The sequence below is a fragment of the Neopsephotus bourkii genome, unplaced genomic scaffold (genome assembly GCF_033783945.1).
Source record: "Neopsephotus bourkii isolate Nb327-2 ecotype Australia unplaced genomic scaffold, CSIRO-AGI_Nbou_v1 NB_804, whole genome shotgun sequence".
NCBI classification, from domain to species: domain Eukaryota; kingdom Metazoa; phylum Chordata; class Aves; order Psittaciformes; family Psittacidae; genus Neopsephotus; species Neopsephotus bourkii.
In genome coordinates this window covers 1,191,301-1,213,186 of record NW_026901300.1, presented here as the reverse complement: position 1 = coordinate 1,213,186, position 21,886 = coordinate 1,191,301, and the positions used below count along the sequence as shown (strand labels likewise).

Sequence of the window (21,886 nt, the reverse complement as noted above, 5' to 3'; positions counted from 1 at the left end):
ACCAAAAGGCAGGCTGTGTCAATACAGCAAATTCTAAAGCCAGCTTCAGGTGGCTGCCTGGCTTTATCCTTCACCTCGTGTCCACCAGCGTCAGGGACATCTCCACCAGCCACAGAGTAACAACAAACTCCGTAGAAACCAGTTCAACCTTCCCACTCACGCAACATGTCACTGCTGCTTTGACTCAATGTGGAGGTCCAGCAAACTAACGACATTCTATGCCCATGCAGCGAAAGCCATAGGAATATCAGAGCCGGTCAAAGTTCCCTACTCCAAGTTCCTCATGTACCCTGAGGACCTGTTTGTCGTGGGCTTGCCAGAGGGCATCTTGCTGCGGCGCCCCAACTGCTTTGGGATTGCGAAGCTCAAGAAGATCCTGCAAGCGAGCAACAACATCCAGTTTGTCATTAAAAGGTAAGGCAGGTGGAGTGGCCATCCCATGGAGAGGATGTTCCTGCTTGGAGCTCCTGCTGCTGTGCAGTGTCCTGGGGAGCATCCATCACTTTGTCACCTTCAATAAATTTACTTGATTAGGGTTGTTGCCTTGCTGGACCATCCCTGAGAGGCAGTGGTGGTGTTGTCATCTCTCCCTTGGTGTCTTTTGGGGTTTTAACCCACTTTTGCAAAGGTTTGGCCACAGCAGCAGGAAACATCCAGGGTAGGTGAAGGAACCAGAGCTTTTAACCTTCAAAGAGCCTAGGTACGGGGCAAGAAGAGGCACTGGGAGTCCCAGAGGGTTTTCCTATAGGAAATGGCTCCAGCTGAGGTCCAAAGATGCACATGGGATGCTGTGGTCATCAGGGAGGATGCTGTCCTTGTGCTGGGGAGCAGAGGGTGTCATAGGAGATGGGGGAAGACTCTGAGAAGCCAAGACCAACCTAACACAATGGCATTGCCCTCAGAGAGGGAGCAGATCCAGCAGAGATGGATTTAAAAATGTTTTTAGGTGTTCTGGGGGGTTTCTCACCCAAATGCTGACTCCGGCTCCCTTGCAGAGGAGAGAGCTAGCACAACCTGTGTGGTGGGTGCCTGAAACAGACGATGAACATTGAGAGCTTGGAGGTTTTGTGGTGTCAGACCAGCAGCATCCAGGCCATCCCAACCACTCTTTGGAGTTTCTCCCATCCCAGACCCAGTTCTCTGTGATGCAGCTTCTGCACAGCTTGTAATGAGCCCTGATACTGCCTTGCTGTGCACTTGTAGCATTAGATACCCAAGTGACAATTTTGAGGGCAGTTGTATGTTGAAAGGAGCTGTGCTCAGCTTCTCCCATCCCCAAGAAACATGGACCTCATGTAGCTGCTCACTTAAGCTGCTCAGCCATCTCCAGCTTAATCTCATCCCAGGGAGCATTGTGTCAGCTCACTAAAGAGTCTTTTGGCATAGAACTGATGTCCAAAGTTCCCCTGCTGCATTGCAGGAGCTTTAGAATTGCATGAGGCAGACACGGGCAGTGGTTTGTGCTGTGGGAGCGTTATCCCGGGGGATGCTGCAGCAGCGGGGTGCCGCTGGCTGGGGAGCTCACTCACGTGCCCTCTGCTTCATCCTGTTTTCCAGACCGGAGCTGCTGGCGGAGGGTGTGAAGGAGCCGGCGTCGGACAGCCCGGCAGCCAAAGGTAGGCTGCGAGACGCCCGGCAGCCGGGCCATTAAGGACTAGGTAGGAGAGGAGTGAGAGCGTTTTCCTTCTCTTGCCTTCCCTCCCCACCTCAGTTTTTGGCTGGAACCCCCTGTCCTGTGCATCTGTGTGGCAGCACCGTGAGTCCTAATTCCTCTTTTGTCCCCTGTAACAGCCACCGGCGAGAGGGACTCAAGCGAGGTGCTGCTGGAGGATGCTGTGAAGAGGCAGGGCTTTCAAGGTGAGGGCATGGAGGCATCTGGAGTGGGGCGGTGAGGCAGAGCCCACATGGTTGTAGGGGCTGCGGAGAGCAAAGAGATGGAAAGGGGTGGCTATGGGGTGGTGAGGCTTAGTGCATTGGCAGAGGAGCAAGGCAGGGATGGGAGGGAGGAGAAGAGGGGAAAAGAGAGGACGAGATGTTGGGATAAGAGGGTAGGAATGACAGGTACCCAGAAGACAGGGTGGGCAGGCCCACAGGTCCAAGGAAGAAGCTCAGTGATGGTGCCCTAATTAACAGCTTTGCTTATCTCACTGTCTGACCTTGGGAGACACATAATGAAGTTTCCAAGCCTCAGGCTTTGCCTTTTCTGGGGCTTTTTCCACCTGGGTGATGTTTGTATAAACACTGATCCTGCCATGGTGGCTCCACTGAGGGGAGAAGTGATGGTGAGAAGCCCATGGGCTGGGGAGCAAGCACTGCCCTGCTTTCTTTGGGCCCTCATGGCTGCAAGGGCTTGCAGGGAGGGACAGGGGCTTTTCACAGGCTTTGGCTTTTCAGAGAGGCTTTGGAGTGTGATTTATTTTAACACCAGTAATTATCATAACTGAATCTTCGATTTCATGCGGCTTTTATTCTTAGCAAACAGGCAGGGGGAAAAAAAAAAGCTATATTTCTGTTTAGATTATTTTTAAGGACTTTGAATGGCCCACTCCAGAGATTAGCTAATTGCAAGATAAGGACTTTCCTATAATTAGAAAATGGCATTACTTAAAAGTCACAGAGTGCCTTTTAATTTACCAGCAGAAGTCCATAATTGTTTCTTTATTTTACAGAAAATTATGATGCCAGGCTTTCCAGAATAGACATTGCTAACACGCTGCGGGAGCAAGTCCAGGACCTGTTCAATAAGAAATATGGTGAGAAACCAGGGGGGAAGTTGTTCATATTCTCCTCTTATCCCCTTCTACTGTTTTCTCCCTATCCCTCCTCTCTCCTCTCAGTTCCTCCTTGCCTGGTGCTTTCTCTCACCTCCCCATTGAGTGGCTGCACCTCAGAGGGAATGGTGGGTCTGTGAGTTAGTGCTCTTTCCTGCAAGTGCTTGGGGGAGTCCATGATAGAGAACACTGGAGGACAAGTAGGTGATGCTTCTCCTGTCACTAAGGCATCTACCCGGGCTCTGCAGGGCACTCCGCAGCCTGCCTGCCCAGCATCTTGATCAAGCAGGGAAGGGAAATGCTGTTATCCCCATCTTCCAGGCATGGGTGAGACTCTTGTGTTTCTCAGGTACCCACAACACCAGTTACTTGCAAGGAAATGTGTAGCCTCCATCCTGCATGCAGACCTCAGAGAAGGAATGTGCCTACAGAGTTATCTCCAAAGAATGTCCCAAAGCATTGGGACAGAGCCAGAGCAGGGGTGGAAATGGCATCCCACGTGTTTACTGCTTACTTACTGCTCACTTCTCTCTCACAGGTGAGGCCTTGGGGATTAAATACCCCGTGCAAGTGCCATACAAGCGGATCAAGAGCAACCCGGGGTCAGTGATTATAGAGGGGCTGCCCCCCGGGATCCCCTTCAGGAAGCCGTGCACCTTCGGCTCACAGAACCTGGAGAGGATATTGGCTGTCGCCGATAAAATCAAGTTCACCGTGACAAGGTGCGTGGTGAGAGGTGTCACACTGCCAAGCAGGAGGGGGAGAGGAGGGAACAGCACCCCCAGCATTGCCAGCCCCACTGGGGTAGGGCTGTACACACTATAAATACCTCCAGCCCCTTAGACAGCAATTAAGTCGGCAGCTAATGCTTTGGCAGAAACCCACTGCCCATTCATGGCAGGGTCCTGTGGGTTTTGCAGCCAAAGGGGATGGACACAGGTTTGAAGGGAAAAGCACTTAATCAGTGTCGGGGAAAAAACTGGTTTTAAGAGTGGCTCCATCACCTTCTCACTGGGCCATGCTGCCTGTCTTGCCCACCAGGCATGGCCATAAGGACCCTGTCCCTGTGGAGCTCCTTATGATCCTGCACCAGTCATGGTACAGCGTGCAAAGGACAGGCTGATCCCCGACATTCCCTGTGCCACAGAAGGATGCTCAGTCTGGGTGTGATGGCTTCCAAGTGGCTTTTCACTTTAAAACTCCGTTTTTCCTTATTTTTTCACAGGCCTTTTCAAGGACTCATCCCCAAACCCGGTAAGAGATGATGCCTTTTTGTTTAAGCAGTGCATATGATAACTCTTTAGTGGTGGTCAGGGAGTCGTGAGCTGTGGATGGTGAACAATAATTCAGCTGGAGGAAAGTTGACCTCACTTTCCTGGGCTTCCCACTTTGGTTTTGTTGATGTTTGGTGCATTTGTTGAAGTTCCCCTGACTGAAACAGCATCACCCCTCGGTACTGCTGCTGCTCCCTTGAAATGACAGCATTTTTCAGGAGCTAATCTAGGGCAGGGATCTGTGTGCTGTATTTAAGAAAGCACCTGCTTTCTTCAGCATTTTCTTAAAATAAATTAATGTTGCAGTGAGCTGGCAGGTTCAGTGGCAAGGGAGAGTCGTAGGAAGGAGGTGGTTAACCACAAGGTCTGCATTGAGCTGCAGCAGTATGGCAGTGTATTCCCTCTCCAGCTTGTGGGCATCCCATGTGGAGATACACCAGGAGCAACATGGAGAGGGGAGGATGGGGTTTGCTCCATATCAAACTGCAGAAACCACCACTCAGAGACGTGTCCTTCCCTGTGCCTTGCTGCAGTAGCTCTGTCTCTCACTTCTAGGCTGCCCAGCAAAGAGAGCTGCCATCAGAAAAGTGGGTAAAAGCCTGCCTCAGTTCTAAATGTCTGTAATTACAACTGTTGGAAGAGCACAGATGGATGCAAAAAATGTTGTCACTTTTATTGATGGCTTCCCCATTTCCTTGGCCAGCTTCCACAAGGATGGCACAATTTAGGGAAGACAAATATGGCAGAGAGGAAAACATTTATATGCCCTTATTTGGAACAGCAAAAAGGTGTTGAACACCCGAGCGAGCCCTAATAAAAGGTGAAGCTGTCTGAGAGATTCAGTCCAGGACGTGGTCCATGCGTTGACCCCCTGCATCCCTGTGTATGCCCTGGCCAAGGTGATGGAGAGATCTCCTGAGACCTCTGTGGATTTTGGCCTGACATTTCCTGTCTCTTGGTCGTAAGCAGCAAGATGCTGACTTGCATTGGCAAGGCCTTAAAGGAGCCCTCAGAAATGCAGAACTCTGCTTTTCCATGGAATTACACGGCTATAACACCGGAGCAAGCTGGGGATGTATCTGCTCCTCCAGCCGCATCTTGTCTTCTCGTCCCTCTGCTGTGATCGGTATAATTACGTTAAGAGACGCTGATCTGACACAAATCACACCATTAACAAAGGAGCACATCAGAAGGCAAATACTTCAACCTGCCAGCTGGCTGGGAAGCGCAGCCTGATAAATAGAGATGTAGAGGAAATTGATTTTCTTTTTACCTCCTTCTCCAGCTGAACGCTTCCACCGCAGCCTGGCCCATGCCAGCACAAACACACAGACATATTTTATTCTGTGTATTGTGGTACCTGAGAGAGCTCAGGAGGAGGTTGCAGCATCCCTGCTGGGCTGAGTCCTTCATGCCCTCTCCTTCCACAGGGGTTTTAAATGAGAGCAGTCACAGGTGACTGCTTGACATCTCAATTTGTTATAGACTATTTCATATATTTGCTAAATCCTCAGAGACAATTCCAGGACTTACAATTATTTTCTACCACCAGAATGTTTCCTCAAGAAAAAAGCTGTTCGTATTTTGCCCCACAAAAAATCCCCATTGACAGCAATTAACCTCTCATCTGCTTTTCCATCCCATTACAGCGAAGTGGATGGTGGCAGCACAGTGGTACATTCACTGCCTTGGCTTTGATCGCTTTTCATCTGCCTTAACAAAATTAATGATTTTCAAATAGCCACAGATCATTAAAAATTTAAATTTAAGAGTGTTCTTTCTACCTCAGACTTGTGTAGTAAAGTCTTGCCATGTAAAATGAAGAGCAGCAGCAGAATTGTGTGCTTGGCATTAAGGCAAAATCAATGAAAATCACTTTTCGCAGAGGAGCGTTAAAATGAAAGCAATAGTTGCTCCCAAGCAGGCTGGCATTGCAAAGGTGTTTAAAAGCTGGAAAGCCCAGGAGATGACTATCCATACAAGGGAAGTTATGGGTTTTTTGGATTATTTTGGCCAAAAATTGCATGAAAAGCACACAGTTTAAGGGAAAAGGGAAATCTAATATCACTTTGATGTGATTTTAGTTGCCTTTAGGTTAAATTATTGGGTTTCATTTGCTTTAAACAAGTTGTGCACCTCCTGCATTGCAAAGAGCATCCCAGGTAACTGCAGGACTGCAGCGGACCAGCCTCCTCCTCTCCCTTTCTGGGGACACCCATTTTGTAAGCATGACAGAAACAGCTAAAAGGATTTCAATATAACCTGAGCACCTCACATGCTTTTTTCTCAAGGTAATCATAATTTCTCTCTTGAGATAGTATCTCCCCTCAATGGGTCGCAATGGCCGGGGGTGAGGCTGCCAGCACAGAGGTGGATGGGGGTCTGCAGAAGAAGGTGGGTTTGAGGGCAGGGAATGAGGCTGGTTTTTGGTAAACTAAAGCTAGTGGTGCTCCCCAGTGCTTGGAGGAGGTCAGTGGCTGCAACCCCCTTGTGTAATACAGATTGGAAGCCTTTCAAAGGTGGAATGATGGCACTGGGTCACCAGTGCCTCTGCCAGCACTTCACTGGTGTCTCCCCAGGGCTTTAACCCAGGACCACAGCCCACCTGGCACCCAGAGAGCTTCCTTTTGATTCCTGATTTCTTTTCTCCCTATCGCTGGTCTCTGCTTTGCAGAAGAGACCTTCAGAACCCCTTTCTGAAGGCAGAATGATCTTCCAGCATTAAACCAGAAGTAAGCGAGCAAGGGTGAAGCTCCAGTGCTATAAACACAGCGCTTTTCTTCTTTCCTGAGGCACAGAGATACAAAACAGGCTTAATTTGAGCCTTTGGAAAGAAAATAAAATCAAGCATAAGTTATGTAGCACACACACAAAAAATCTTTCTGTATATTAATTTTTATGTGCTTTGATTGAAAATGTACACCAGCTCCATCTGTCCTATTCCCCAAGCTCCCTACCACCCTGATAGATTATTTCCCATACTCCAATTAATAAAGTAGGGCAGGCAGTGTTCTTTAATTAAGAAAACCACACATCCAGGCATCCTTTTTAGATGTATATATTTTTTTTAATCACAAGAGCACAGTCCTCAAGACTTTGATGAGATGTGCCTTGCCTCAGAAACTCCTAGCAAGACAAAAAAAGAGGGAAGTGCTTGGTGGGGCAGTGATGGAAGTTGAGTGTGTCTTGCTCCATCACCGGCTTGGTTTTTGAAGTCCCTGCTCCCATCCCTTCATCCCCGAGCCCCAGTGTTTAACTCCTATGGGAGCAACCAGGTTATTTTTCCTTCTGATCCACATTCCTGTTAATGGGGTGAATGAATTCCTTAGTGTACAGCTGGTCAGTGTTTCCAGTCTGAAGGTGAAGACTCAAGCAGGTAGTGTGAATGGCTTCAAAGCCTGTTTAGAAGCACCTTTGTGATCTCTGCTTATTTTTTGTCTCCTTTTCCCTTTTGTTTGTGTGAGTAGCATCCAATGAGAACACAAAGCCATTGTTCCAGCTCATCCCATCCCTCGTGTTTGCTTTGCTCTTGCTTCCACCCTACTCCCTGCCAGCCTCATATCCTGCTGTGTCCTTCAGAGACCCCAAATCCCCCCATTTTTCAGGGTTCTCAACACATAGCAAGCTCGGTAGCGCTCCATCCTGGCTGTGGTCCAACATGAGGGATGCAGTCATTCCATACATCGCATCGTGGTTGTGAGCCTGGTAGTGCCTCCCATGGTTCAGGCTGAGCAGCACATGTGGGTTCCCAGGAGAAGAAAGGTTAATTACCTTTCTTAAGCAGCATGATTTTGTAATGGCACCTTGAAACCTTCACCTTTGAGTTGCCACTAACCAAATGAAAAGCTGGGCTGCCCTCCCTCAAATGTTTGTTTCATGTTGGAAGGATGCTGCTGCGTGCTTCTGTTCCTGCCTGCCTGCCCATGCTTCTGCCTGCCTGCAATCTGCCTGCACTCCTGCCATGCTCTTGCCTGCATTCCTGCTTGATGGGAGCTCTGCCAAGGCCTTGTTCCTTCTAGGCCTGGACTCTGCCTTGGCTTTGCTAGCATGACCCATCTGCATCTCTTCCCCTTTTCACTGCGTATTAACCTGAACATTTTGTGCAGTGGGTGCTGCCCGTAGGGTGTCACACAGCAATGTGGGGGACCAGGCAATGTGCAGCGTCACTTATTTTCTGTCTGGGTCCTGCTGCAGCCACCAGCCACTTAGAGCAGGGTTTGTGTGCCTACAGTGCAGGGTCTGGCTCAGCGCCCCAGCTCACCATGGGCTGCACAAAACTTCAGTGCCTGCAGCTGCCCCATGCAAACCCCTATTTGCAGCAAGAGCAAGAGGCAGCAAAAGCCTCCCCACTGAGCCCCTTTCCTCACCCCAGTGCTGTCACCCACAGCCCCCATCCTCCTCGCCACCTTTGTCATAATGAGCCACTTCATTCCTCCTTTTGCCCATGATACAAATCCTTGTCCTAGCCCTGTTTCTCCTGCTTTTCCCCAGGAAATTCATTTCTTTTTGATATCGTGTCTCTTTGGAGTCGGTGGCGAGCGCCAGCCTCTCCTTAGGGATCCCTTTATCTCCCATTTTCCCCCACTGCTGCAGATCTGACACAATTTCCCTGTTTGCTTTTCATCTGCTTTAACCTCAGATAGTTTTCCTCCGCAGGCACTGGCGTGGCTGCACAGCACAACTACTGTTGCTTTGGCAGGGACCATAAATGCTTCAATTCCCTGGGCACGTGTGGACCTCAATCTGCTCAGGTGTAAAGTGTAGCTTGAGGGATGCTTGTGGGCTCAAGCACATCCCAAAACAGGTCCCTGCTGCGGGTGGAGAACCCAGCTGACCTCCCAGCTCACCAGGCAGTTATTTAGCTACTGAAAGCATCTCTGTACCAAGGGGCCTTGGGACCAGAGGAATTTACAGTCTTAGGGATAGTGTCATCCTGGGTTTTGCTTTTGTTTGTGACCACAAAACCAAGCTGCAGCACTCATGGCTCTCTTTTTCTTTCTCTCTCCTTTTTTTTTGTGTTCTTTTAACTTGCTCTGTAGCCCCTAGACGGATAACATCCTTGGAAAAAGCCTACGCTGCCTTGAATGGTACGTAGCTCAGTTGATGCATCGTAGATGGTAGCAGACAAGAAATGCACTTGCGTTTTAATATGGGAATGAAAGTGTCTTAAACCCCCAAATTTCAGGTATTGTTTTTTCCTCTCTGCTCTGTTTCCCTGTGATACCAAGAACTGAGTGATGCAGGATTTGTTTAACAGTATTTTATTGTTGTTATTAATGCCCTCTGCATTTCTAAGCACTGTTGCTGTAGTCCCTGGGCATCAGTGCTGGTTCTGCTCCATCCAAGCCAACCTGCCACATTATCCTCAGTTTATCCTTGAATCTGGTTAATTAATTTGTTAAAAAATCCACTTGCCGTTCACAAGGAGAGCTTGCAAAGATTTGGGTTGGAGGGTTTTTGCTTTGCTTTAGTACCTACCCTGGGCCAGGGTTAGTGTGTAGTCAGGTAAGAGATGTGACATATATAGTAATTTACAGGGGTAAAGCATAGCTTGCCTGCCTGTGTCTGTGTAAGGGCATATTGTAGCTCTGGCAGATCCAGGTTTAGTCCCATCAGCTGGGATTCTGGCTGCATGTCTAGATGGTAATTGCCTGCTTCTGCAAGTTTATAGCTCTGCTTTGAAAACATGCATATGTTGAGCTAATTCTAACTGTATTTAATCCTGAGTTACTGTGGAATAGCCTCAGCAAAGTCAGCAGATTTATTCTGGATTTACACAGGGATGTAATTGAATTGCACCCATTGAAGCTGAAGGGGGAAATAGGTGTGTATTTATCCTCTTAAGGTTCAGGGCCAGATCCTAACCACTGTAAGCAGCCAAATGGGTGTTTCCTTGACATGACTGGGATTGCCCAAAGAAGGGACCTGAGCTGCTTTCCCAGTTGGGATGTGTTGGGCAGTGGCTGTTTTCCTGATGAAATGGGCTACGTGCTGGGTGTTGGGATAGCAGAAGGTTGTTACTCAGCTTGTTGGCTGGGTGGAGGACATGCATGGCCTGGAGCAGCACTTGGGATGCTAGTGGTGGCAGGGGGAGGAGGAAGGCTCCACCAGGTACCCTGCCCGGCCATGCCATGGCTTCACCACTGAGATCAGGGCACTGCATGTGGCATCATGAACCCAGACAGAATCATTGTTTATCCATGGGATACCTTGGATTTGGTTTTGTTGTGTTTTTATAAAGTTACTAGAAGAATAGGTGGTGGTTTGGATCCTCTTGTCAGCAACAGACACCAAAACCGTATTTTTAATAAGTGCTAAATATGACTTGGTATTTCCGTAAGAAATGTTGGGCTCTAACAAGTCACAGAATCCCAGACTGGTTTGGGTTAGAAGCTTAAAGCTCATCCAGTTCCCACCCCCTGCCACAGGCAGGGACCCCTTCCACTGGAGCAGCTTGCTCCAAGCCCCTGTGTCCAACCTGGCCTTGAACACTGCCAGGGATGGGGCAGCCACAGCTTCTCTGGGCACCCTGTGCCAGCGCCTCAGCACCCTCACAGGGAAGAACTTCTTAAGTTCTAATCTAAATCTACCTTCCTATTGGAAAAGAGCAAATGGTGCTTTAAAAATGTGGCCACTAGTGTGTAAGTGCCTGTGGAGCGTAGGGGCCCTTGCTTCAGGCAAGTAGGATTGGGGAAGAAATTAGTCAATCACCTGGTTACTTTGTAAAATTAAATATATATATATGTAAAATAACTCAGAGCTGAAGCAGCAGCATGCATAAAAATGCTTATGGGAAGAACTCTGCACATTCTACGGGTGCCAGTGGCTTCCCTGATTCGATTACTTCCCAAAGCAAGATGAAGTCAAAGTGGACTCCTCTTGCCTGGAGCTGCCTGGGATGAAGGGGCAGGTCCCCAGGAAGCGGTGCCACCAGCCGGATCCTCTCTGGCTTCTCTGTTGTGCATGCTCAGTTCCATGTTTTTCATGGGATTTGTTTGTGTCCTTGGATGGGAATTAGGGAGTTCTGCCCACCACAAGGTGGAAACAACACCCCCTTGGGATCTCATTTCTTGCACTTGGGTCTCTTGGGGCATGAGCGGAAAGGAAAGAGCTGCTGCGTTTTGCAGCCCCAGAGAACTAAACAAGTGAGAACACAGACTGTTGGAGTTTCTTTGTCTGCTACCATCTACACATCCACATGGGTGTGTATCCACAGCCCAGAAACTGAGCATCAATGACAAGGAAGTCACAGAGGGAGCCTGCAGGGTTTGCCCCGCTGGCTTGCCATGGCCTCATGAGCAGAACCACAAGGCAAGGTCTTGGGTCTTGAAACCAGGGCTCCTTAGCAACATTTATGTGATTTTCATTCTGTTTCATTTATTTATTTATTGCTGCGTCCCATTCAAGCTCTTTTGGTGCCGTTTCTGGTTTTGAAGCACAACTTGGCCCTGAGGTTCTTTTGCAGAAACTTCTCCTTTTTTCTCTTCCTAATTATATCCAGATAAAATTACTGTTGTCCAGGTCGAGAGGAGCCATTTTTGAGGCCGTACTCTGCAGTAGCAGGGTGTGGAGATTGAACAGTGCCAGCTTCTCTGCAGCACCCTCAGTGGCGGGGTGGCAAGGCCGGATGTGATTTCTGCTGGGCTCTGTGCAGGCAGGGACTCACATCAGGTTTTCACCTTGTATTTAAAACAAAACTGCAAGCCATATGTTTGCTTAGACCCAAAATCGTGTGATTGTTCAAAATCAAATCAAGTAGCTGCAGACTCAGGGAAGAGGATGCTCAGATCCTTCATGCTGAGGTTTGCAGGGCTGACCTTGGTGCTGTAAATAACCATCCTTGCTTTCCATCCGTGCCAGCCTGGGTGAAAATGCCTGCTTTGAATGTAGTGAGGCTTGTGGTGGTGATCCCTTCTTGCTGGGGGGACACTCCACTGAGCCAGCCCTGTGCTGGGCACCCTGGCCAGCTTGGGGCTGGAGGTGTGACCCCAGAAGGGGGCAGATAGGATTCATTCAGTTAGTGCTTTATGCCTGCAGGGGTGAGAAAGCATCAAAGGGGGCCAGTACTGCCCCCAGTAATTTTTCCTGGAGCCCCCTGAGGATGCTGAATAGCCAGGAGAAATATCTCCAGACACATAGGCACATCATTTGAAATGAGAGAACAGAGGAAACTGTTCGGCACGATGAGGATAATTAAGAAAGCTAGTAAAGCCAAGCTGATTTTATGGCATATTATAAAACAATGCTGTACTTAGGAGCCCAGCTATAAAAGTGCTATCTCATTCCTTGATATCACTTGTGGGAGCATTTGTGGCACTGAGGGCCTGAGTTTCCGTTGCTTTGCATATTTTGCAGTCATTTACAGCACCGCAAAGTGGATGTAAAATGCTCTCAGCCACGGCAGCACGTGGCAAGCGCAGATTTGGCAGCATTTTATAGCTGCTCTGCACGGCTCTAAAAGGTGCAGCCACCTCCGAGGTATCCCCAGAGTGGGGCAGAGGGACAGAGACACTGTCATGGGATGGGGCTTCCAGGGGCTCAGAAAGAAACGGGGTATGTTATTCCCTGTCCTTTTTCTGCTTTGCAGATGAGGACGATGCCAACAGGCTTGGAGAGAAGGTGATTCTCCGGGAGCAAGTGAAAGAGCTTTTCAATGAAAAATACGGTGAGTGTCCCTTGTCACGCATCACCAAATCAGTCTGGTTTTGCTGACAGCAGCCAGAGTTAAAATTAATTTGACTGAAGACCTCTATTTATAGGCTGGGCACACAGCAGCCTGCTGCAGCGCAGCTTTCATCCCACTGCTTCACGTTACAGCCTGTCCCTAGGGACGTTCCATGTCTCGCTCCCAACAGGTGGGACCGTGACCTTCCTGTTGACAGCTCATCCTTGGCGAGGGGAGGGAGGATGGGAAAACGCAGCCGAGGAGCAGGATTTGTGCAGTCTGGTGTCAGCCCTGATGCTGTCCTGAGCTGGTGTGAGCCATGGTGTATGCGCTGGGAGCAGGGCTGGAGCCGCAGTGAGCATGGCTGGGGAAAAGACTGCTGGAGCCGCAGTAGGAAAGGAGGTCAGGAGACTGGAGAAGATTTGAAAATGCTGTTTGCAGGCTCCTTGTGCTGCCAGGCAAACTCCTCCTCCCTCCCATCGCTGGGAACAGGCACAGTGGGAACAGCAGCTGCATGGAGCCAGCTGCAGGATGCATGGCCCCAAGTGGTGTCATCATTCCATCCCTGTGGTACCACTGCTCGTGGCTGTCCCCTCGCTGCTGTTTGGGCACAGCTGGTTAAGTGCTGGGGGTTATTTCTCAACCTATTCCCCAGGGCTGTGGAGCTGGGCCATGGCAGCTCAGTGACACCTTCAGCGTGGTGTCTTGCTTCCCTCCCCAGAGTAACTGCCTGAAGGAGAAAGAAAATAGCTGAAATGATAGCAGAGCAGCAAGGAATGCCATTTCCCTCCTTTCTCAAGTCTCTCCTTCTCAAGGCTACTCACCCTGCCCACAAACTCTGCTTATTTCAGGGTGCTACTCACTACATGGGCTATGTGATGCTTTCAGGGCAGATCTGCCTTGCTGGAGGTATCAGCATATGGGTGCAGCTTCCTGGGGAAGGTGCTGCCCATGCTGTGAGCATCCCCCATCCACCCTGGCTCAGCAGCACTCACCAAATGTGGGGGCAGAGCCCACAGCAGATCCCTGCACTCCTGTGGTCCTGGCACTGTTTATGGAGCAGAAGATGCCAGATGAGCTCCAGGGGTGAGCTTCCTGCAAGGAAAGCCAGAAATGTGGCTGAGGGTCAGCTCAGGTTTGGGGACTGCAGAGATGCGAGGTGAGAGCAGGCTCTTACTATCAGGACTGTACAGAAGGGATGTTTAGTGCTCCCCTGATGCAGAACTAAAGGAGTACCCAGAGAGGTGGGCAGTAAGATTAAATTGTGCAGAAGAAAGTAGTTTTAATGCAGCAAGGAATGGCTTCCCCATCCCTAGCGGTGTTCAAGGCCAAGTTGGATGGGGCTTGGAGCAACCTCGTCTAGTGGAAGGTGTCCTTGCCTGTGGCAGGATGTTGGAACAGGATGAACTTTAAGGTCCCTTCCAACCCAAACCATTCTGTGATTCTGTATTGTGGTATTTCACTGCCATAGGATATTGTGGAGGCCAAAGTGATTAAAAAAATGGGCAGGAGGAATGTGATGTGGTGGTGAGCAATGGGTCTGATATCCACCCCAGTGACCCCAAATCTGTTGCCAGCTGAAGGCAAGAAGAGATGGGCAAATCTGTCTCATTTGCCCTCTCTCCTGGGCTGTCTCCCACACTGGTGCTGCTGGCTCCACTATGGGCTGGTGGAAGCACGGTGATGGATGTGCTCTGCATGGAGGAAAAATGGGTGTCCAAGTGCTGGTGCTGTAAAACAGCCCACACCTGAGGCTCCTTGCAGGATCCTAAGTGGAGACTAATGGAGCGTGCCATAAATTGGGCAGGCAGATATGAAACAGCTGAGTAGAATGTGGCTGCAGCAAAGGTCAAGCATCACCGCAGTGATGGTTTCCCAGAGTCCTCCCAAGGCTCTTGGTCTTTCAGTTGTTTGGATCTGGAGCCCTGTGGGGTAAAGCTGGCACATTATCCTCTGCTCTGCCATTACAGGAGAGGCTCTGGGCTTGAACCGGCCTGTCATGGTGCCCTATAAACTCATCAGGGACAGTCCTGACGCTGTGGAGGTTACCGGGTTGCCAGACGATATCCCTTTCAGAAACCCCAATACCTATGACATCCATCGGCTGGAGAAGATCCTGAAGGCACGGGAGAGCATCCGGATGGTGATTATAAACCAGCTCCAGTAAGTTCCCCCAGCTCTGCAACCAGGGAAGGTTTCTGTTCTTTAAACATTGCTCTTGCTTTTCCAGCCAGGAGTGGGGTAAGTCACCACAGGGCCACCGGAGCACGGCCATGCCACCCAGTACCCACAGACAACCTGCTCCATTCCCTGCTTCGTCCCTTGCTCCATCCCCTGCTCCATGCCCAGCGTCTACTGTTCTGTGCCACATGGAGATGCTTGGCTATGGGTGGGCACAGCAAAGCGTTAGTGGGGCCAGTTTATCCCCTTGTTCTTGTGCAGTTTGAGATGATAATTCTGGGAGGGGGCACAACATGGGGGCAGATAGTGGGATGGCTCAGAGACCCAGCTGAGTTATTTCAGGTTTCTTCTCTCTTGGGATCAGTGGAGAGGCTCCATGTCCCCCCTCTGCACAGGGGGGTGTTGGAGGAGGCAGCCCAGGGTTGGTGTCTGGACATAGAGGAGAAACAACAGCATCCACCCGCTCTCACCCCTTGTCTCTTACACAGGCCATTTGCTGAAATCTGCACCGAGGCCAAACAAACAGGTAAGGGGAGGGCTAAGGAATCACTGTGGCTTTCCCTGCCCTGTGGCAGAGAGAACGTAAGGGCAAAACAGTTATGGGGACGTGAACCTCCCACATCCCCAGGGGAGGCTGGGGAAAAGATCCTGTCTGGAAAAAGAACATGCAGGCTCAGCATCTGTTCCGGAGCAAACCATCCTTTAAACAGTTCCTCTTCTATGAACTGTGGGGAGACTGGGTTGTTAGACTCCAAACTTCCAGCATATTCTGCAGGATTTGATTATCCCTTTCCCATTAGCAATTTATTCGCCATGAGCAATTTATTCTCTAGTTAAGGCCCTTAATTTGAGCCATCATTTAGCAGTTGAGCTTCTAAGGAAACAAGGTTTCTGTGATCGCTGGGAATGAGTTTGTCTCTGTCCTATCCTCCCCAATAAATCTCAGCCAGTTTTAATCAAATGTGTCAGAATTAGCAACCCCAGAGATAATTAGGATCTTATTACTTTTATGAAAGTAGGTGGCTTAGAGAAGGGAGAGCTGGCAAGGCAGAGCATGCCTACAATGTGATGTAAAAAGAGGTGGACGAGACAGTTTATATGTGCAGATGTATATGGGCATATCATATATGCAGATATATACAGGCGTATGATCACAGCTGGCACCTTTATGGTCCCAAAGCACTCGGCACAGACACAAGTCTGTCAGATATCAGGCTCTGTAACTGCTGGAGTTTGGGATTCACTTGTTTTGTGGATTTTCTTTGCCATTGCTGAGGAAAGATGGCACCTCTGTGCCAGGTCATGGAGGCTCAGTCTGTGTCACTGAGAGTGGTGCAACAGGTCAATGCAGGGGGACGTTCAGTGGGAGACAAAGATTGGAGCAGTGGGATGGGTCTTGCATTTAGGGACCACTTGCAGAACTCAGATACCTCATGCCTTCCCTCTCCTTGCAGACAAAGACACCAGCGTTCCCAAAAGGAAGCGGAAGAGGATCTCCGAAGGGAACTCGGTATCTTCTTCTTCCTCATCTTCCTCTTCCTCTTCTTCCAATATGGAGTCTACAACATCAACAAATCAGATCTCACTTGTGGTAAAGCCTTCCAAATATTAGGGGGGTTACTGCCTACCTATCTTTCTGCTTCAGGATGCTGCTCTCTGCTCTCCTCGAACTGACACCACCACCCTCCACCTGACAAACACTATTAAGTGTGATGTAAAATAGCACAACCAGGTTTGGAGAAGGAGGGGATGCACCTTTGGGGCTGCCTTTGCCTGCTGGGTTTGGCTGGGAGAGGTCAGCAGAGCAAAGCACCCACCACCCCTCAGGGCTTTCCCACATCAATCCTGTGAAAACAGGAAATGCAATAGGGGGATGCATCAGCTGCTCCCCTCAGGGCTTGGCTTTGGTTGTGGATGATACCAAATGCTTTTAAAAAATAAGAGTAATTTTTACAAAAGAGAACTATAAAGTTAGGAGGTTTTGTTGTCAGCTTTGCTGGTGGTGTTTTGGTTTGGGGTTGGTTCTTTTCTCTAATTTGGAAAGTGGGAGCAACAGCCCGTGTCGGAACGTGTCAGAGATTTGATGTATGCATGGTTTTGTGTTGTGTCCTAACAGAGACTTTTGCCTTCTTTTTCTCTCCCTCTCTTTCAGCAATGGCCCATGAACATGTACATGTTAGACTATGGTGGTCTAAACGTCCAGATCCCAGGACCTATTAACTATTAGACCTCAATACCGAATAAGAACCTCAAATGAAAGAATAAATAAATAAATGTAATTTATGTAAAAAGTGTATATTCCAATATGTATCAATGCCTTTTAGTTTTTCCAATGATTTTTACACTATATTCCTGCCATCAAGGCCTTTTTAAATAAAAATAAAAAGTGTTGCCTTGCTCTTAAAAGTACTTATTTTATTATGTATATTATTGATAAATAGCATTTATAAGTAAGAGTAAGTGCAGGAGGGCACCCCTGGACAGCCCTTGCTGTGCTTTGGCTGCTCAATAAAACCCTTAGTGTCAATACTGCTTGAAACCAAGAGGTTTGAAATGTTTTAATGCTTCATCTCGTTTAGATCAAAGGCATAAAACTTTACCCACAGAGCTGCTGGAGGAGTGGTACCAAACTACAGCAGTGACAGATGGAACCAGCCCTTGTGAGCATCAGAGACCCATGTGCCAGAGTCATGCTGGCTCTGGAGCAGAAGCAGGTTTGAATTAAGCAGGAAGGAGGTTTCAGGCTCCCCAAGGAGCGAGATCCCCCCCAAGACCTCTCATGTCTGGCCTCCTGCCACCCCAGACTTGGAAAGGCACAGAAGCGATTTTGGTTGCCTGAGTTTAACCAGCTTCTGAACTAGGAAAATATTTCCATCTGATGAAGTTCTTCACTATTTATGATTTTCATAGAATCAGGGAATGGTTTGTCTTGGAAGGGACCTTAAAGCTCATCCAGTTCCACCCCCCTGCCATGGGCAGGGACACCTTCCACTAGAGCAGGTTGCTCCAAGCTATATCCAGTCTGATCCTGGTTAGTGCCAGGGATGGGACAGCCACAGCTTCAATAGGCATCCTCTGCCAGGACATCAGCACCCTCACAGGGAAAAACTTCTTCCTAATACCTAATCTAAATCTCCCCTCTGTCAGTTTAAAGAGGCTTTGATGCCTTTGGGATGGTCGGAAACTCCCACAGTAAGTACAAACTGATCCTGCTGATGCTCCACAGGTTTCATATAACTCTGGAGCAAGAGCTGTGAGCATCCAGGGGACCCCATGGCTCCTCCATATGCCTTGGGCACTCCATATAAAAAGCAACCCAGTAAATGGAGGGATATTTTAAATCCCTGCAATTTTAATTCCATTCCACTCCTGGAGTTTGGCAGCAGAAGCTAATGGTGCCAACCATTATTATTAACCACCACACTTACTTAACTTGTGCTTTGTGCCTGCTGAGTGCTGTGCAGGGGCAAGACGTGGCAGGAGCTGATGCAGGTATGAGGGCAGCATAAGAAGCCAACAAGGAAAGATGCTGACTTGTGTGTAGGTAAATGCAGCCCAGCATGAGCCACCAGTGAAGTGGGATGCCCTGGAGCTTGTGGCTTTGTTATCGTCCTGAGCAGCAGCATGTGGTGTCACTGCAGGGTGACCACTGCTGGGCATCCCCCTGGCCTGCAGGACCTGTCTTAACCTTTTCACAGAGCAAACCTGTCCTGAAAGCAGTGGCCATGGTCTGCTGGAGGGTGGATGGGAGCAGACACGGGATCAAAGTCACTTGCGGCAGCTTTTCTGAGTGCAGTGCACTGCTTTATTTGTTTTATGGGTTTTTGGTCTGCTCAGATTGTTGTCTTCTCAGGCAATGGGAGGGTTTTTATGGTGAGTAGGAGTGTTTCAAGGCAGCTGCAGTTTTATTTCCTGGCTCTGAACTTGCACTGTCTGTGGAGCTAGATGTAGATGATCACATGAGATAATAAAAGCCTAAACAAATGTGGGAGCGGGCACAAAGGCGGCAGCTGAAAGAAGGGCAAAGATCTGTATCTGTGATCCCAATTAGAAATACTGTTTGACATCTGAGTGGTTGGCATCACAATCTGATGCCTTTCATGTTTCTGCCTGATGCTCAAACCTGTGGCATCTGCCCTTAGAAACATGATCCAGAGGTAAAAATCCAATTTTCTCTTCCCAAGCATCTGAAAGGGGCTTATTCACAGATCAAACGCCACCAAGTAGGCATCTCCTAAGAGGGCACACTCATTATATTTTGACTTGACTCCCTTTTTTGCTGTTAAAGAACTGAAGGTCTGACACCATAGCACTGACAGCAGTGGCGTAGATCAGTAATGAGTGGAGATGTCTGAGGCTGCCCTGGGTCTGCTGCCGGCCCTGGCGTCCCATGAAGGGTGTAGGTCTGGAGCACTGTAACCTGCACAAGGCCTAATTACTGCTGCTGAGAGGCAGGGTGAAGGCAGGTGATGGAGATAAATCAGAGCATGAGAGCTGTGCTGCAGACTAATGATTTAGTTCAGAGGGCTGAATGCAGTCATACAGGCTGCAAATGAAGGGAGGGAGGGACGTTTCCCCACTTTGCCTCTCCCCTCTTTCTCAGCCAGCATCCCTGGTTAGGAAGATGGGGCAGGGGAAGGCTGGCTGTGCCACTACAGCATGGTCTGAGCCAAAGCTCCAGGTTCAGGTTTCCTGATCCATTCACTGGAACTCTGCATCCCTCAGGTCCCACTAGCTAAGGGATAGTTTGTGGCTGCCTGGCACCTCCAGTATATCCCCAGGTTGGGTTTTGAGGCTGCTGGGTTCTCATAACAGATACATCTTTGGGAAAAAATAGTGGCAATTCCTGCTGTAATTTCAAGGAGTTTCAGGGCCACAACATCCACTTCTCATTTTCTATGGCTGGGGTGGGAAACTCCTGCTCTCAGTGCCTGTGTTTGCTTGTGACCCTTCCCACTCTGGAAAAATGACAGATATTGCTTTATTACTGTTTTCCCTCAGCTGTAATTCTCGCCGCTTCCCTAATCTTGATCCTGCAGTTGCAGGGTATTTTTATACCCAGTTTTTTGTCTATAATGTGATTATCTGCTGAATAGGATCTGTTCCATTACAATTACACAAGTGAAGATGCAGATCTTAACGCTTGAGCCACATTTCTCATTTATTACTTTTCAAAGACTTGGGGGGGAAGGGGGGGGTGTTGTTTATGTGTTTACAAATCCAATAACAATCCTCATTAAGAGTTGCAAAACATGAAGCCATTTTGATCCCAGGCAGCTGGCAGCTAAATGAAGTTTAATTAAAGAATGAGAGCTTTGATTCCAATCATTTTTAAAAAATATAGTGCACCGAGATGCTGGAGAACAGCATAAACAGCATCTGTGCTTTTATTCAGAAGCATTTGCAAGGAAACACTTTGCAAACCCTTTCGGAGCAGTCACGGGTTGTGGGCTGCAGCTCAACGGGCCAGCACAGCAGGCTAGGTGAGTGTAGGAACCTCCTTTCCCTGGTGCTATGGCAAGGCTAGGAAACTAATCACAGAATCCCAGACTGGTTTAGGTTGGAAGGGACCTTAAAGCTCATCCAGTTCCTACCCCTTCCTTGGGCAGGGACCCCTTTCACTAGAGCAGCTTGCTCCAAGCCCCTGTGTCCAACCTGGCCTTGAACACTGTCAGGGATGGGGCAGCCACAGCTTCTCTGGGCACCCTGTGCCAGCGCCTCAGCACCCTCACAGGGAAGAGCTTCTGCCTAAGAGCTCATCTCAGTCTCCTCTCTGGCAGGTTCAAGCCATTCCCCCTTGCCCCTACATGTCCTTGTCAAAAGCCCCTCTCCAGCTTGGAGTAGCCGAGTGTGAGGTTGTCGTGGTTTAAACCCAGCCAGACAGCTCGTGCACTCACTCCCATGAGTGGTGCCTGGCTGGAAGCAGTTGAGACCCGCATCCCCCCCCCCCCCCGGGGGCTCCCGCCTTCCCTGCTGCTGGAGGGATGGGGAGGAGAATCGAAAGAATGCAACTCCCACAGGTTGAGACAAGAACAGTCCAGTAACCAATGTACAACACAAATCACCACCGCTACCACCACCAACAACAATAAGAGATAATAACAAGGGAAAAGAGTACAATGCCATCCACTGAACAACGAGTCTGACCCAGAAAGACCCCCTGTCCTTCTGGTAACTCTCCGTTACATCCAGGGCATGACGTGCTGTGGTATGGAATACCTCTTTGGTCAGTTTGGGTCAGGTGTCCTGTCCCTGCTTCCTTCCGGCTTCCCCTCGTCCCTGGCAGAGCATGAGGCTCACAAAGTCCTTGGCCAAACCAAAACATCATTATTATCAGCTCTGTTCTGAGGCCGAAAGTCAAAACACAGCACTGCACCAGCTACCAAGAAGGAGAAAAATGACTGCTACTGCTGAACCCAGGACAGAGGTCTTGCTTCCTTCCTTGTTTGTTTTTTTTTAAGAATTCATCTGATGCCAAAGACTTGATTTGAGCTACAGGCTGTTTCCAGCAGTCATTACACTCTCCAGGCAGTAACTGGCCCTTCCAGCAGCATATGAAGCAGTATGGCTTGCATATACATAAAACTTGTGCTTTGCATCTCTTGGATTATTTTCTCTGGTTAATGGCTCAAACACCATTCAGTTTAAACTAGTAACCCTATTGATTAGGATTACCAGTTAAAACTATTAATTAATCAAATCCTATTGATTAAGCTTGCCTTATCCAGAGAAATAAATCCACTGATGTGCCTGTGCTGTTGGGCAGCGGTGAGGCTGGAGGCTCTGAGGCCAATCAGGAGGTGGAATTGCAGTGCTGTAATTCATGAAGACACTGCCAGCAGAGTATCGAAGTCTTTTGTTAAATGAATTATCTGTCTCAGATTAACAGGTCCATGGGGCATAAAGGCAGACTGATGTAGCTGAATTGAACTGGCACACTCTCATGCAAAGATTAACGTCTTTTCGTGAGGAGTTTTTTTGGGGGGTGATATTTA

At 48.9% G+C, this 21,886-nt stretch overlaps 1 protein-coding gene across 5 annotated transcripts in view; it reads left to right on the top strand.

The window, feature by feature from the left end:
* The window catches only part of GTF2IRD1 (GTF2I repeat domain containing 1), a 63,394-nt gene extending 45,964 nt beyond the window's left edge, over nucleotides 1-17,430 (top strand). For 2 of the 5 annotated variants that reach the window (XM_061355461.1, XM_061355462.1), the window contains exons 17-28: nucleotides 231-414; nucleotides 1,558-1,616; nucleotides 1,792-1,857; nucleotides 2,670-2,753; nucleotides 3,310-3,493; nucleotides 3,997-4,025; nucleotides 9,085-9,132; nucleotides 12,633-12,710; nucleotides 14,681-14,873; nucleotides 15,380-15,417; nucleotides 16,346-16,482; nucleotides 17,044-17,430. In XM_061355461.1, coding sequence (XP_061211445.1) covers nucleotides 231-414; nucleotides 1,558-1,616; nucleotides 1,792-1,857; nucleotides 2,670-2,753; nucleotides 3,310-3,493; nucleotides 3,997-4,025; nucleotides 9,085-9,132; nucleotides 12,633-12,710; nucleotides 14,681-14,873; nucleotides 15,380-15,417; nucleotides 16,346-16,482; nucleotides 17,044-17,118 — 1,175 coding nt within the window. In that variant the 3' untranslated portion in view covers nucleotides 17,119-17,430. The remainder of the gene's footprint in view (nucleotides 1-230; nucleotides 415-1,557; nucleotides 1,617-1,791; nucleotides 1,858-2,669; nucleotides 2,754-3,309; nucleotides 3,494-3,996; nucleotides 4,026-9,084; nucleotides 9,133-12,632; nucleotides 12,711-14,680; nucleotides 14,874-15,379; nucleotides 15,418-16,345; nucleotides 16,483-17,043) is intronic. The other 3 variants (XM_061355463.1, XM_061355465.1, XM_061355464.1) reach the window with 2 other exon arrangements.
* The last annotated feature ends 4,456 nt before the right edge of the window (nucleotides 17,431-21,886 follow it).